This window comes from Mastomys coucha, unplaced genomic scaffold (genome assembly GCF_008632895.1).
Source record: "Mastomys coucha isolate ucsf_1 unplaced genomic scaffold, UCSF_Mcou_1 pScaffold20, whole genome shotgun sequence".
NCBI classification, from domain to species: Eukaryota; Metazoa; Chordata; class Mammalia; order Rodentia; family Muridae; genus Mastomys; species Mastomys coucha.
In genome coordinates this window covers 33,393,326-33,409,158 of record NW_022196903.1, presented here as the reverse complement: position 1 = coordinate 33,409,158, position 15,833 = coordinate 33,393,326, and the positions used below count along the sequence as shown (strand labels likewise).

The 15,833-nt window shown below is 46.0% G+C and overlaps 1 protein-coding gene across 1 annotated transcript in view; it reads left to right on the top strand.

Moving 5' to 3' along the window:
* Positions 1–15,833, top strand: part of Zc3hav1 (zinc finger CCCH-type containing, antiviral 1) — a 55,724-nt gene that overhangs the window by 8,047 nt on the left and 31,844 nt on the right. Inside the window, exons 2-3 of the mRNA XM_031381574.1 lie at positions 7,856–7,991; positions 12,956–13,208. Coding sequence (XP_031237434.1) covers positions 7,856–7,991; positions 12,956–13,208 — 389 coding nt within the window. The remainder of the gene's footprint in view (positions 1–7,855; positions 7,992–12,955; positions 13,209–15,833) is intronic.

Below are 15,833 nucleotides of genomic sequence, written 5' to 3'. Positions count from 1 at the left end.
TTATCTCTTATGGACCTCTTCCCTCTGGAAGCATCGTCATGAAGGTGTGGCCTTTCAAGCACAGTATTTCAAGTGAGATGTCGTCTGGCTGTGTATTTATCCCGGAGCAGAGCGGCCCCTCCTGGGAAGGAAGGTCTTAGTAGACCCATGCCCCTGGGCCTTAAAGGCATACTTGCTATTTTCTGCAACCTGGTGATCAGGCAGCTTGCAAGCCAGAAGAATCATTTTGGAATCTGTTTTCTTTCATATTTGCTTCATGTTTTTTGTTGTACTGCAGTCAAACTTGACATTCAGTGTTGGCAACATTCTATAAAAATGAAACTAGGAAACTCCACAAAGTACTATGAACAATGATTACAAATCCTCCTTTTTTTTCTTGTTTGCTTGGGTTTTTTTTTTATTTGTTTGTTTTGTTTTGTTTGTTTGTTTGTTTTTGAGACAAGTTTCTCTGTATAGTCCTGGCTGTCTTGGAACTCTCACTCTGTCCTGGAACTCAGAAATCCACCTGCCTCTGCTTCACCACCACTGCCTGGCAATGTTTGCTTATTTTTGTATTTTTTGTCTGGTTGGTTTTTTTCGAGACAGGGCTTCTCTGTGTGTTAATAACAGTCCTGGCTATCCTGGAACTCAGTGTCTAGACCAGGCTGGCCTTGAACTCACAGGGATCCACAGAGGCTACCGCTGCCACCACCACCCCCCCATTGCCATCACCACCAGGCTGCCTTTTACTTTTAAATGACACAAACGGAGACGTTTCAGGAAACTTTTCAAAGCATTCAAGCCAGCTGTCAACAAATATTTACTGAGGACATCCTTTCTGTACCTCTCAGGAAAATTGGAATCCCCAAGTACTTACCTTTTTCGTTAACTTTTCTATTTATCTAGACTTTCAAAGACATTTGTGTTGGGAAGTGTGGGTGGAGAGGAGAGGTATACAATAGTACTGGAAACAGCTTGGCTTAGACCTTCTCCAGAGGATCATCAATATTTTGACAATAACCCTGCTTCCTCCTGCTCTTTACTCCTTCTGATTCCTGTGTCTTTTCTTAGTCCTGATGTAGGCTTAGCGAGGAAGTCCCCAGCTTTGCTATACTTTGAAATAACTTGGGGCAGCATAGTGGTGCCAGCTCCTACACAGACACACACAGACACGCACACACACGCACACACACGCACACGCATGTGTATGTGTATCTGCCTGCTTGTATATTGCACCACATGCATGCAAGTGCCCACGGAGGCCAGAAGGCATTGGATACCCCTGAACAGGAAGGAGTTCCGGGTAGTTTTGAGCTGCTCAATGGGGGCCAGCAGGCATTGGGTACCCTTGAACAGGAGTTCCAGGTAGTTTTGAGCTGTAACACATGTGTGCAAGTGCCCACGGAGGCCAGAAGGCATTGGATACCCCTGAACAGGAGTTCTGGGTAGTTTTGAGTTGCTCAGTGTGGATGCTAGGAATCGAATTGGGGTCTTCTGTGAGAACAGTAAGTACTATCAGCTGCTGAGCTGCCTCTCCAGCCCCAGGCCTTTAAAGATTTAGTTAGGCTATGATTTAGGCATGGAGATTTTGTTTGAGGGTTCTGTTTGTTCTTTGCAGTGGGGATTGAACCCGGTTCTCACACATTTGGGCAAGTGGGCTGCGTCTCCTGGATGGACATGGCTGGGGAGAGGAGATTTTTTTCCAAGTCCCTAGAAGATCCAGTTGGTACCAGTTGGTCTCACCCTGTCTCTCACCTCCCTCTGCCCTCACCTCCAGTGGGCCTGGGTACTCTGGTGTCACCTCCTGCAGTTCTGCTTCTACCTGAAACTCCAGGCCATGATGTGACAGTAGGCTGAGCTCCCATTGTACCCGGTGTGATGTGCGTAGTGCAACTGTGAGCAAAGCTTTTAAACCCCATCCTTTGCTGCTCTGCATATCCTTGATTGTGCGGATCTGTTCTTTTTGGACTCCACCCTATAGAGTGGTCCAAATTCAGTGACCTGTCCCTACCCTCTCATGACCTGGCTGTGTAACCTTGAACATCAAAAGTACAAAGAGAACTGGAGTCCTGTGTTTTTAAAACAATACTTTCTTTGGGTTGTTTTTGATTGCTAACATTTTATTCTCTAGACCAACGTCTAGATAATATCTTTCACACATCCTGGTCCCCTTTCTACCTAGCTTATGGTGATTATTTCCTGTTTTTGAGCAAATCATCTATCTCTCTTGTGTTTATCAACCCCGTAGGTTATGGGGAACACAAGAGTTAGGGGGAGAAGGAAAGAATATTTCCATGTAGTTACCACCAAAGATGGAGACTCTTAGGGTGTTTTTTTGTTTGTTTGTTTGTTTTGTTTTGTTTTTCGAGACAGGGTTTCTCTGTGTAGCCCTGGCTGTTCTGGAACTCACTCTGTAGACCAGGCTGGCCTCGAACTCAGAGATCTGCCTGTCTCTTCCTCCCGAGTGCTGGAACTAAAGGCGTGCCTTGTTTACTCTGATCTGCTGAGCAGCTGCCTTGTTGGGAACACCCAGTTCAGGAGCTTCATCCTGAGTTGAATGTGAAGAGCCTGGCCTTCCAAGTCTTGGCCCCAGAAAATGCAGAAGATTGCTTGGGGTCTCACAGCAGGTGTGGCTGGAGTCAGGTATCTTTAAGCACTCCTCAGATGATTGTGTCGCCTGCAGTGAGAACCACTCTCCAGGCTAGAATGTTTTAGGTCATCCCCCTCAGCTGGGGAGTGTGTGGACTACCTGGGTTAAAGCAACATTTTGTTCTATGGGTAGAACAGCAAAGGAAAAGGATAACTTATTGTTAGGCTTGCTGTCTGAGAGATGCTCCTGCCTCTTTTCGTGGCCATCTTTGCTTCCTTTTCAAAGCTAGCTTTTCCTATATGATTGGAGCTGTTTACTTGCTGAGTATCTGCAAATGTTTGCATTGCCCTGGGCAGTTCATGCAGGGTTGTACACAGGCTCTTTTTCAGTCAGTATGGGAGCTGGGGCAACCCTCTCTGCAGGAGCCATTGTCCCCTGTTGGGGAGGGAACCAGGACTACTTTCAGTGTCTGACCCTTCCCACCCCCCTACCTCCAGACAAAACTATCTGAGAGACACTTGGGGCTAGCCCAAACCCTCTGGATCTAGATGATTCTTTTGCATGGTACAAACTGGAATCAGCTGGTCGGTCTGGGATGGGCCCCAGAGCTTGCATTTCTGATTACTGCCATGCGGATTCGAGAGGGAGGAACACTTTGAGATGCCCTAGCTCAGACTCCTGCAGGAGGCCCTGGGAGACTTTGACACCAGTTCTGGGCTTTGCTTCAGCTAAGTGTTGTTAGACTCTTAGGCTAGGGCAGAGAATAGTGAGAGGAAAGTGTGGTTGGGAGCTTCGGCCTTAGCTCTTGTTAGACCTGGGAGGGAGCTGCACCTGTCTCCTCCCAACCAAGGCACAGTAAGTTTCTGCCTTTTTGCTCTTAATCCTTTCTGACCCCCCCCTGCTTTTATTCTGCTTCCAGTTTTCCAGTTAGGAGTTAGGAACCGTGACTTCTAACATCCCTATGCTTTTCATATGTAAGTTTCTGATCTGTATGTTTTCGGTTTTGCAGATTAGACTCCCCACCCTCCCATCCCCGCCCTGTCTCTTGTTTTTAAAGTCTGAGTTAAAGGATATGGTTTTCCTCCAATCTACGTCACCATTTAGCTTTCAGTTATTGGACCTTAGTTGCCCACATCAGGGTTATTGTAATTGCTACTCCCAGTTAGGAAACATGTGATAGATGTTGGTTTCTGTTTTTCTTCAGACAGCAAGTGCAAACTGCCCCACCTTCGTGGCTGATAAGTGTGCTGAAATGAGAGCCATGATAAAAATCCTGTAAGAAGCAGCTAAGGGGACCCCTGGAGCTTATTGGGAAACAGCAGGGCCTGCTAGGGATAGGGCACCCACCACATCCAGACTAGACAGACAGACATACCAAGCAGAAGCTGGGTTTGAGGTGAAGGCCAGAGATCAGGGAGGTAGTAGTTTGCCTCAAGGTGGAGATGAGAATTGAAAGGCCTCTCAGGAACTGGATTCTCCCAGGAGGAAGACTGGAACTTGTAAAAGAGAGAGTTTGAAACTCGAGAGAAAAAAAGGAACCAAGACTTGTAGTCTGATCAAGGTTCAAACTTTACTGAGGGAATCAGGTAAATATACGTGTTACAAAAAAACGAAACCAAGTCTTTGAGGTACCATGATTTTTACTTAATGTCAACACTAAGTCTCTAGGCTCCACAGCACCAGAATCTCAGGAACTCAAATGTAGGTGGTGTCTCCCTGACTGGGACTTCAGAAAGAGTTAGCAGTCGAAAAGGGCCTTTGTTTGGCTCCCCAGGTGGGAGAGCCACTTCCAGGCGGAGGCTGACTGTGAGTCGAAAGGCTTTGGCTAATGGAGGAGGTTACAGAAAGTAAAACTGGCACTATCAGAAGGACTACAGCCAGCTCAACCTGACTCTTCTCTTAGACATCCATGCGGTGAATATGCCGCGAGTGGGCTTCCAGGTAGACGGAGCCCCGTTGGTTTAGCTCTGTGGTCAGGTTGTCTGGGCTAGACCCCAAAGGACTCCTACTCTTTTTGACTAACAGTTGTCAATCTCTCAGGCAGGGGTTGGAACCTGCCTGTTTGTGGGGGTATTTGAGCAGGTGGCTTTACCTACAGAGCCACCTGGCTGGCTCTGGGCAAGTGCTTCAGTTGGGTCATTTCCAGATCTGTAACCAGGAGAAGCTTAATGGCAATGACTCTGGGAACCGTGGAGTGAGATGCCTCAAGGGCAAGGTAAGGAAACCTTCCAGCACATCCGGCAGAGCTGTAATCAGAGTGTGGGGGCACAGGGGAGGAAGTTCCTACTTTGGGTTGAGACCAGAAGGGCTCACCTTCTGCAGCTTTTTCTGCTGTCACAGTCTCATCAGATCCTCTCCGGTGGACTCAGAGAGGAGGTGATAAGGTTGAGTTTTTGCCCAGCTGCTGAGGGTTCTTCATGGTAGAGAGGCTGGTGGGAGCAGTTATCTGAAACCACAGCAAAGCCAAATGTTATGTTAGCAAAGCCGAGGTCAGCCTTATCACGGAGCACCAGGAACCCTGGGAGCCAAGGTTAGCGGTGGGGAAAGTAAGGAAAGGGCCTGTCTAGGAAAATGGTGAGGGAGGATGGAGCTCATCACCATCTGTCACCTTTCCTTGAAGCAAACAAAGCCAAGTGCCTGGGTGGGCTGGCTGGATTCAAGGACTCAGCTAGTGGCCAGCAGAGCCATGGTCTGTAATTTCTTAAAGGTTTTGTTACATTTGAAGGTAACATTCTGGAGGTTCCGATAACATTCCTGGAAGTGACTTTGTGGTCGCACACGAGGGACCACACACATATTCATGTAGGGTGTCATTCCTCCGGAGCTGTCCACCTTATTTTTTGAGACAGGTTTTATTACTGACTTAGAATTCACCAAGTGACTGAGTTGGCTGGCTAGTGAGCTCCAGGGACTTGCCTGTGTGTGCTTCTCCAATGCTGGGAGTATAGGCGAACCACCAGGTGTAGCTTTTTATGTATGTATATATGTATGTATGTATGTATGTATGTAAGTTCTCACAAGACTGACCTTGGCTGTCCTGGAACTCATTCTGTAGACCAGGCTGGTCTCAAACTTGGAGATACGCCACTCTCAAAAAAAATAAGGTGGGAACCGGGCAGTGGTGGCGCACACCTTTAATCCCAGCACTTGGGAGGTAGATGCAGGGGGATTTCTGAGTTCGAGGTCAGCCTGGTCCACAGAGTGAGTTCCAGGACAGCCAGGGCTACACAGAGAAACCCTGTCTTGAAAAACCAAAACAAACAAACAAACAAAAAATCACAACCCAAATTAATAATAATAATAATAATAATAATAATAATAATAATAATAATAATAATGTGATCAGCTCTGGAGGAATGAACACACACATACACAGTCACTTCCAGGAATGTTATCGAACCTCCAGAACTGCCTTTTCTGACCCAGCAGTCTCTCTCTATCTCTAGCTCACAGAAATGAGTTTAAAGACAAAGAAAATAATTTCCACTGAGATGTTTGTGAAAATCCACCAGTTTCAGTAAAATCAGTTTTGCATTTCTGCTCACCAGTGGCAAAACAACTGAAAAGTAGTAGTGAATTGAGCTGCCTGATGTGGGTGCTGGGATTCAAACTCGGGTCCTCTGGTAGGGCTTCTAGGGCTGCAGACCGTTTGGCTGTCTCCAGGCCTCCTAGTGACCTCAGTGGGCAGTGGTTTCTGAACAGGTTGCTTCCCACTCTGTTGCTGTTTTTCTTCTTCTTCTTCTCCTTCTTCTTCTTCTTCTCCTTCTCCTCCTCCTCTTCCTCCTCCTCCTCCTCCTCCTCCTCCTCCTCTTCCTCCTCCTCCTCCTCTTCCTCCTCCTCCTTCTTCTTCTTCTTCTTCCTCCTCTTCTTCCACAGCTATGTGCAAAAGAAGTCCACAACAGTTAGGTCAGACACTATGTGTACATGTATATCATTTGTAAAGAATGTCAGATGGTGGTGGTGATGCCTTTAGTCCAAGCACTCAGGAAGAGGGAGGTAGATCTCTGAGTTTGAGACCACCCTGGTCTACAGAATGAGTTCCAGGACAGCCAATGCTACACTGAGAAACCCTGTCTCCAAAACAAAACAAAACACAATAAATATATCTTTATTATTATTTATTTGTGGGGTTTTTTTTATTTGTTTTTGTTTGTTTGGTTAGTTGGTTTTTGTTTGTTTTGTTTTTTGTTCTTGAGACAGGGTCTCTCTTTGTGGCCCTGGGTGTCCTGGAACTGGCTTCAAACTCACAAAGATCTTCCCATCTATGCCTCTCAAATCCTGGATTTAACAGTATGTGCCACATACCCTACTTTAAAAAAATATTTATATTATACCTTTACTTTTTTTTTTTTTTTAACTGGAAGGCAGAAGCATGCAGATCACCGTGAGTTTGAAGCCAGCCTGGTCTTCCTGGCGAGTTCCAGGCTGGCCGGTTTTATATATATAGTGAGTTCCTGTTGTTGTTTAAAGTATATATTTGTGTATGTCCAATCAAACTGAGGTCATCAAACTTTTACCTTTACCCAGTGTGCCATCTGGCTGGACAGGTGTACTTCTTAAAATTGTATTCATTTTGTAGGATTGATTAGTTTGTGTTAATTACTAAAGGATACAGCATTGATCTTTTGCTGAGTGAAAGTTTAATGAACGTTTTCTTTTTAATCTACTTCACATATGCTGAGCAGGTGGTCTACCACTGAAGTTGACTCAGTTTTTTAGGCTGGCATGTGGAATAATGGATTTCAGTATGGTGTTTTCACATTTCCATACCCTGCTTATTTGTTCCCTTCTCCCAATGCCTTTCCCTGATCCCCTGCACCCTCTTGGTAAACCTTTCCTTCTGTCCTTCCTTCCTTCTTCTCTTCCTTCCTTTCTTCCTTCCTTCTTTCCTTCCTTCTTTCCTTCCTTCCTTTCTTTCTTTCAGATTTATTTATTTATTTATGTGAGTACACTATTGCTCTCTTCAGACACACCAGAAGAGAGCATGAAATCTCATTACAGATGGTTATGAGCCACCATGTGGTTGCTGGGAATTGAACCCAGGACCTCTGGAAGAGCAGTCAGTGCTCTTACTTGCTGAACAATCTCTCCAGCCCGGTAAACCCTTTCTTCTCCGCCCCAGTTCCTTCTGTGTCCTCCTTTCTTCTCCCCCTTTTCTTAGAACTTGAGGTGCCTACCTTCCCTCTCCCAGCCCTCTTTCTACATCGTGCTGTGTGAATGTGGCTGCCTTCTTTCTCATTTCTTCTGTGAAGTGCAGACACTGACAGTTGTCCTCCTTCCTTCCAGGAACCTCTGCAAATATTCTCACGATGTTCTCTCGGAACAGAACTTCCAGGTCCTGAAGAATCATGAGCTCTCTGGGCTTAATCAAGAGGAGCTGGCGGTCCTCCTGGTCCAAAGTGATCCTTTTTTCCTGCCTGAGGTAGGTCCTGGTTCTCACATTAAACACCAAGCAGGAGTATTAGGTGCAAGCCAGGCGTGCTGGTACACACCTTTAAACCCAGCACTCTTGGGAGGCAGAGGCAGTCAGATCTATGAGTTTGAGGCTAGTCTTGTCTACATAACAAGTTCCAAGCCAGCCAAGGCTACCCGGTCTGAACAAATGAACAGATAAAAGACGACTTTGGGTCCACATGCCTCCTCCACTAGGCTGCCAGGGATTCCACTGTGAACAAGGATGAGTTGAAGATGTAGCAGTAGCTGGACTGGTTGAGGCTTTGTGCCAGGGTAGCCTTGTGACTGAAGTTGGAAAGATGCCTGAAAGATGTAGGTAGGCACAGGCTGTGTCACTGTACCAGAGACTCCTACTGTAAATTCAGTGTTGAAGAAAATATATTTAAAGCTTTTTACTCTATCAAGGGTTAGCAGGCTATAGCCCAGAGGCCAAACCTGGGCTGCCACCAGTCTAGAGATAAAAGTCTTCTGGAACAAAGCTGTGGGGATGTGTTTACAGATTTTCTTTTGCTGTTTCCTGCCTCCAGAGGTCAGATGAGTAGTTTCAACAGAGACTAAGTGTCCAGAAGAGCCTAAAATGTTTACTGTGGACTGTTACAGAAGCATGGTGCCTCTGGGCCCTGCATGGATACAGGCAGGCAGATAGATATGCTGCATGGTTGGGAAGAAGGTCCAACACCTTTCTGCAAGACTCATGCTAGTGGGTCAGCTCTGTTGTCTTCAGAATGTGACCTCCATCTCTTACTACAGGGATTTCTCACTGGTCACCACTTTTAGTCAGTGGGATTGTAGAAGGGAAGTTGAAGGAAAGCAGTTTACCCTTTAGAAAACTGGACATGACCAGGTGGTGATGGTGGTGCATGCCTTTAATCCCAGCACTTGGGAGGCAGAGGCAGGTGGATTTCTAAGTTTGAGGCCAGCCTGGTCTACAGAGTGAGTTCCAGGACAGCCAGAGCTATACAGAGAGGGTTATACAGAGAAACTCTATCTTGAAAAACCAAAAAAAAGGAAAAAAAAAAAAGTAAACTGGACATGGTGTGTAGCACATCTGCTCACATCTCATTGGACAGTGCTTATCACATGGTCATATAAGCTGAAAGTGGGGCTGAGAAAGGTAGTTTCTGGCGGAGTGGCTGACTATCAAGGGAAAGATAGAGATGATGGAAGATAATGAAGTCTCATCTGTATAGGTTTATAGAGTGTTAGAGACAGTTGATGTTGCTCAAAGGACCATGTCTGACCCTTGAGTGGAGAATCCCTGAGTGTACCCACAATGCAAAGTCAGTAGCAGCCTCACCTAGAACCCAGAACGGGAGATGGAGCGGAAGGGGCAGAAGACAGACAAGGAGGCTGAGTCACACCGCAGGGGTGGAAAACGGACAGGAAGGCTGAGCCACATAGGAAGAGGTGGAAAGGTGGAAGAGATGCGAAGCCACCAAGAAGGTTGGAGTTCCGTTAGATAAGACAAGCTAGCCAATGGAGATTTCTGGAGGATTCGACCATTTGTGGGGATTTAAAAACTTGGGCACAACAGGTGACTTTTGAGGTGTTCACTGAGCTCCAGGAGCTCTGAAGGCAGGGCGTTGCATAAGAATGTGTTAATGGGAGAGGACACTTTCTCTCCTTTCACAGTTCCAAGCCATCATTTGGGATTTAGAAGTGCCTGCAAGCATCCGGTACTTTGTGAAATACTGAATAAAGCAGTGGACAAGAGACACTCCCCGTCCTTAAAAAAATTCTTAGATGTAAAAGTAGTTTTTGGAGGATTTCATCCCCTTTTGCTCTTCAGTAACTCCGGAGGGTTTCTATGCCCATTTTAGCCTGTTTTAGTTCCTGAATAAATGGCACAGAAACCTGGTGTTTTTATGAATGAGGTTCAATAAGTTGGGTAGGTTCTGAGGACTAGGGGACTTGGCTTCTACTACCCACCTAAACCATCTCGTCTTGCCCTGGCCTGGCTCCCTCTGGTCCTCGTGTCTCCTCATGGCTGCTCTCTCATCGTGACTGAATGGTGAATCCTCCTGGGCCATCTACATGGTCTCTCCACCTCTCTTTTCCATCTGTTTCCTCTTCACATCCTTGGAACCCCTTGATTGGGATCAGAAGTCTTCCTTATTCTCTTCTGCCCAGCTAACTAACTGGCTGGTCAACACTTTTTTTTGAGGGGGACGGTCTTTTCAAAACAGGGTTTCTCTGTGTAGCCCTGGCTGACCTCTCACTCAGAAATCCGCCGGCCCCTGTCTCCCAAGTGCTGGGATTAAAGGCGTGCGCCACCACTGCCCAGCTGCACCTTTTTTTTTTTTTAAAGATTTTTATTTATTCATTTTATTTATATGAGTACTCCATTACTTTCTTCAGACACACCAGAAGAGGGCATCAGATTCTATTACAGATGATCTGTGAGCCACCATGTATTTGCTGGGAATTGAACTCAGGACCTCTGGAAGAGCAGTTGGTGCTGATCAGCACTTTTTTTTAACCAATCAGAGGTGATGGAAAACAATCTTTACATATCATTGATACAGGATATCAATAATCATGACAATGCCAACCTTCCCATTGCAACCAAATCTCCTGGCACAGCAATCTGCATCTGAATACACAGTGCACAAAGACATCCCCTAACAATTGGGGACAGGGAAGTGGTTCAGGATTAGAGGACTTGTCTCCCAGCCTGATGATCATTGTTCAGATTCCTTGCACCCACATAATAGAAGAGAACCAACTCCTCTTTTGTAGCTCAAAATGTCCTGAAACTCACTCAGCTGTCTAGCCTAGGCTAGTCTTGAGCTCTTGATCCTCCTGCTTTAGCTGCTAGGTGCTAGGATTATAGACAATGTACCATACACTCTTGTTCTCAGATATGTTATTTGTTTGTTTGTTTGTTTGTTTGTTTGAGACAGGTTTTATGTGTAGCTTGAACACTCAGAGATCTACCTGCCTCTGCCTCCCTAGTTGGGGTTAAAGATATACACCACCTCACATGCTCTTTGTTTTGTTTTGTTAGAGACACGAGCACCCTATGTAGCCCAGGCTAGCCTCAAACAAACATACCTTCTCCATCTCTTGAGGGCTCATAGTAGTAGGCACGTACTATGCTTGGGGTACCTGCTACTGGAATTGAACACCGGGCCAGTGTTACAAGCCAGCTCGTGGATTTCTACTATGTGTTCCCGTGATTGATGCTTATGGTTCAGCTGCCACACTTTGAGAACTGTGGTCTAGAATTAGATTCTGTAGCCCTTATGCGCTGGAGTCTGGTTTTAGAGGCTACAGATGCGGCTCTATCGCTGTCCTTGGAGCTAGCCTTTGTGTCTGCAGCCAGACTCATTCCAGGGAGCTGAGCAGACCGGGTCTTTTTCAGCCTATTGAGCTAAATGCCTTCATCTTTCAGAAGCCTGCAAGGTCAGGCTAATCACTAATCATCTTCATCTCGTGGCTCAGACACCTGCCCCATACTCCTTACTTCCTTACAACACGGTCTTAAACATTGTCACTCTGCCTCACAACAGATGTTAGGCAGGCAGACAGAACAAATATTTTCCTTCTGCTTTTGAAAAGGAAACAGAAACTAGAAGGTCAATGGGACTGTGAGGTCGCCCAGCTGCCCCTAGGGCCTTGACCTTTGAAGCAGCCTCCAGCAGCCCTGAAGCCACGTGGTCTGATTGCACCATCCCTGTCTTTACTCCAGCTCTGTAGAGCTGTGTGTTTGTTTAGAGCAGTGGTTCTCAACCTTCCTGACCCTGTGCCCCTTTAATGCAGTTCCTCATGTCGTGGGTGACTCGCCCCTTTAATGCAGTTCCTCATGTCGTGGGTGACTCCCCCCAACCATCAAATTATTTCATAGCATAGCTGTAGTTTTGTTGCCGTTTTGAATCATTTCCTGATAGTTGACCCCCAAAGGGATCATGACCCACAGGTTGTTTAGATAGTGGGTAAGGATTTCCTTACTGAGTTGGTTGTAGTGGTGTGTGCCTGCAATCCCAGCACTTGGGAGGCAGGCTATGAGTTGAAATCTAGTCTGTGCTACATGAGTCCTTGTGTCAAAAACCTGAAAACAAGGCTGAGCAGTGTGGTGGTGTGCACCTTTAATTCCAGCTAACAAACAAAAACGAAGTGGGGAGGGGCGTGCACACCTTTATCCCAGTTCCTGGGAGGCAGAGGCAGGTGGGCCTCTTCAGAGTACAAGGAAGGCTGGAGAGATGACTCAGAGGGTAAGAGGTCCTGAGTTCAATTTCCAGCAAAGCCAGGTTAGCTCATAGTCATCTATACTGTGATCTGGTGCCCTCTTCTGGCCTTCAGCCACACATGCAGGCAGAACGCTATGTACATAATAAATAAATCTTTAAAAAAAAAGTTCATCACCCCTCTTCTTCTTCCTACTCTCCCACCCCTCACATACAAAATAGTTTGCAAAGGTCCTATCCTGGCTGTCAGAGACAAGGGACAGATGACAAAACACCAGAGTTGCAGATAAGACACACACACACATCCTTTCAATTGTAGAGCAAGTTAAAATCCAAATTAGACTTCCTCTTTGGGGCTCCCTTATGATGTCCTGTGTATAGCTTGCCATTTGAGTTTGATTCTTCCAGGAGTTATCAAATTCACTGCTATTTTTCCCTTTTAAGTTTCTTTTCTTTAATGCAAGGTTTTTGCACTGAATTTGTGATCCTCTTTGCCCCAGCCTCCTGAGCACGGGGTTACAGGTATGCACCGTCATACGTGATACCATCTGTTAATTCTTCTTCGGACTCTTCTATCCCCAAATAAGTCACCAGTTGAATCCATCTGATCAGCCTTGGGTGCTGCATGCATTGTTTCTCCGTGGCACATCTGCTTTTTATGGGAAAGGGGGCCTATGTATTTCTTAACAGGCATGGCGGGCAGATCCAGGTGTTCTTACCTCTTTGTTCTTCCTTTCTTCTCTAGATATGCAAGAGTTACAAAGGAGAGGGCCGCAAACAGGTCTGCGGGCAGCCACAGCCGTGCGAGAGACTCCACATCTGTGAGCACTTCACCCGCGGCAACTGCAGTTACCTCAACTGTCTCAGGTCTCATAACCTGATGGACAGAAAGGTGTTGGCCATCATGAGGGAGCATGGGCTGAGCTCTGATGTGGTCCAGAACATCCAGGACATCTGCAACAACAAACACACTCGCAGGAACCCCCCTGGCATGAGAGGTACGCCCTTTTCCTTTTTAATCCTGGGAATTTGCAAATAGACAGAAATTACATTGGGGTATGGTGGTAAACACCTTTCATCCCAGCACTTGGGAGGCAGAGGCAGGTGGATCTCTGAGTTTGAGGCCAGCCTGGTCTACAGAGTGAGTTCCAGGACAGCCAGGGCTACACAGAGAAATCTCATCTTAAAAAAACAAGCAAGCCAACAAACACAAAGAGAAGAAAGAAAAACTGCAAGTAAAGAAAATCTGTAAAATCTCAACTTCACTCTCTGCACGCACCACTTTAATACAATTGAAATAATGATGTGTATGCAGTTTTACAAGTGGCTCCATCCCCTCATTTTAAAAGAGCTTATGATAGTCTGGTGGTGGTGGTGGCGGCACATACTTTTATATATAACATACCAGCACTCAGGAGGCAGAGGCAAGTAGATCTCTGAGTTGGACACCAGCTTGTTCTACGGAGCTAGTTCCAGGACATCCAGGACGTTGCTTGGAGTGGGACATATGTGCATCAGATTCCAGCATTTTGGAGACAGAGGACAGACTGATCTACATAGATTTTGTTATTTTGTTAGTTTATTTTTGTCCTTGAAGCTCTTTTTTTCTTTTTTAATTTTTTTTTTTTTTTTCAGACAGGGTTTCTCTGTATAGCCCTGGCTGTCCTGGAACTCACTCTGTAGATCAGGCTGGCCTCTGCCTCCCAAGTGCTGGGATTAAAGACACGCACCACCACTGCCCTGCTGAAGCTCTTTTTTTTTTTAAAGATGGGAATCAAAAACATTTTTTGAGATTCAGAAGTTAATTAGCTTTGGTCCAGCTTTTTCTCTGTGTGTACATACACACATTTATGTACACAGATCATTTTTAATGGCAATTGCTTGTTTATTTCATGTGGAACTCAGGACAATTTTCAGGAGGTAGTTCCCCTTCCATTTTACAAATCTTAGGGGTGAACTCAGGGTGGTGCCTGGCAGCCCTCTTGCCAGCCATACAAATACCTTTGTTTATTTATTTGTTTTGAGACAGAATCTCACTGTGTAGTACTAGCTGGACAGGGCCTCTCTATGTAGGCCAGGCTAGCCTCGAACTCATACAGTTATGCCTGCCTCTGTCTCTTGAGTGCTGGGCACCACAATGCACAGCTCACATTGCACATTTTGTGGTTAAAATATCTGATGAATGCATCGTGATATTTTACACACATCCATCGACACATTCTCCAATACTCTTCTCATATATAATATTTTATCATCTTAAAAGCTGTGTGTATATGTGTGGGGTGGGTATATGCAGTTGAGTGCAGAGTACTGCAGAGACCAGAGGTGTCAACTGTCCCCACGGCTAGAGTTATAGGCAGGTGTGAGCAACCCACCATGGCTTTGTAAAAGCAGCAAGCTGTTTTAATCAGTGAGCCATGTCCCTAGCCCCTTTCTTTCTGAGACTTCATAATGTCCCATGCTATGGCATCACCTCCTTTTGCTCATTCCGTCGTGGGTTGATGGACAGTGGCCTGTTTCTACATGGTAGCTATCTCAGGAGTAATGCCACTGTGAATGTGGATGCTCAGCTCTTTCTCTGCTTCTGGTTAGTTTAGGAGTGTAACAAGAAGCCCATTTCTAGATCACTCTGATGGATGGGCTGAGTGTTTTGAGGAGCCGCCATGCTGTTTTCCATAGCAGCTCTGCCTGTTCCCTTCCTCTGCTCAGTCCCGCCTCCCCCTCCCCCAACACACGGATTTGCTTTACTTCACTCTGTTCAGTGCTTGTCTGTCAGAGCTTTGATGAAACGACCATCCTAAGGGTTAAGAAACAGTACCTTTTCCTAAGCATTTTTATGTAACATACTGTGGTACTGATCTGAAAGCCTTTGTCTTTTAATTTATATTATATTATATTATATTATTGTCTTAGGGTTACTATTGCTGTGATGAAATACTGTGATCAAAGCAACTTGGGGAGGAAAGGGTTTTATTTATTTGCCTTACACTTGCACATATCACACTGTTCATCACTGAAGGAAGTCGGGACAGGAACTCAAGCGGGACTGGAACTTAGAGGCCAGAAGCTGATGCAGAGACCATGGAGGTGCTGCATACTGGCTTGCTCACCCTGATTGCTTGCTTGCTTTTCTTTCTTTATTTCCCTTCCTTTTTTCCTTCCTTCCTTCCTCCCTCCCTTCCTCCCCTCCTCTTTCTCTTTCTCTCTCTCTCTCTCTCTCTCTCTCTGTCTCTCTCTCTGTCTCTCTCTTTCTTTCTTTTGTTTTCATTTTGTTTGAGACAGGGTTACTCTGAGTAGCCCTGACTGTCCTGAAGCCCCATCTGTAGACCAGACTAGCCTTAAACTCAGAGACCCACATGTCTTTACCTTCTAGTGCTGGGATTAATGGTGTATGTTACCACTGACCAGTTCAGCCTGCTTTTTTGTAGAACCCAAGACTACCAGCCCAGGGTAGGACCCCCCCCAAATGAACTGGGTCCTCCCATATCAATCATTAATTAAGAAAATGCCCTGCCAGGCGGTGGTGGCACATGCCTTTAATCCCAGCATTTGGGTGGCAGAGGCGGGCAGATTTCTGAGTTCGAAGCCAGCCTGGTCTACAGAGTGAGTTCCAGGACAGCCAG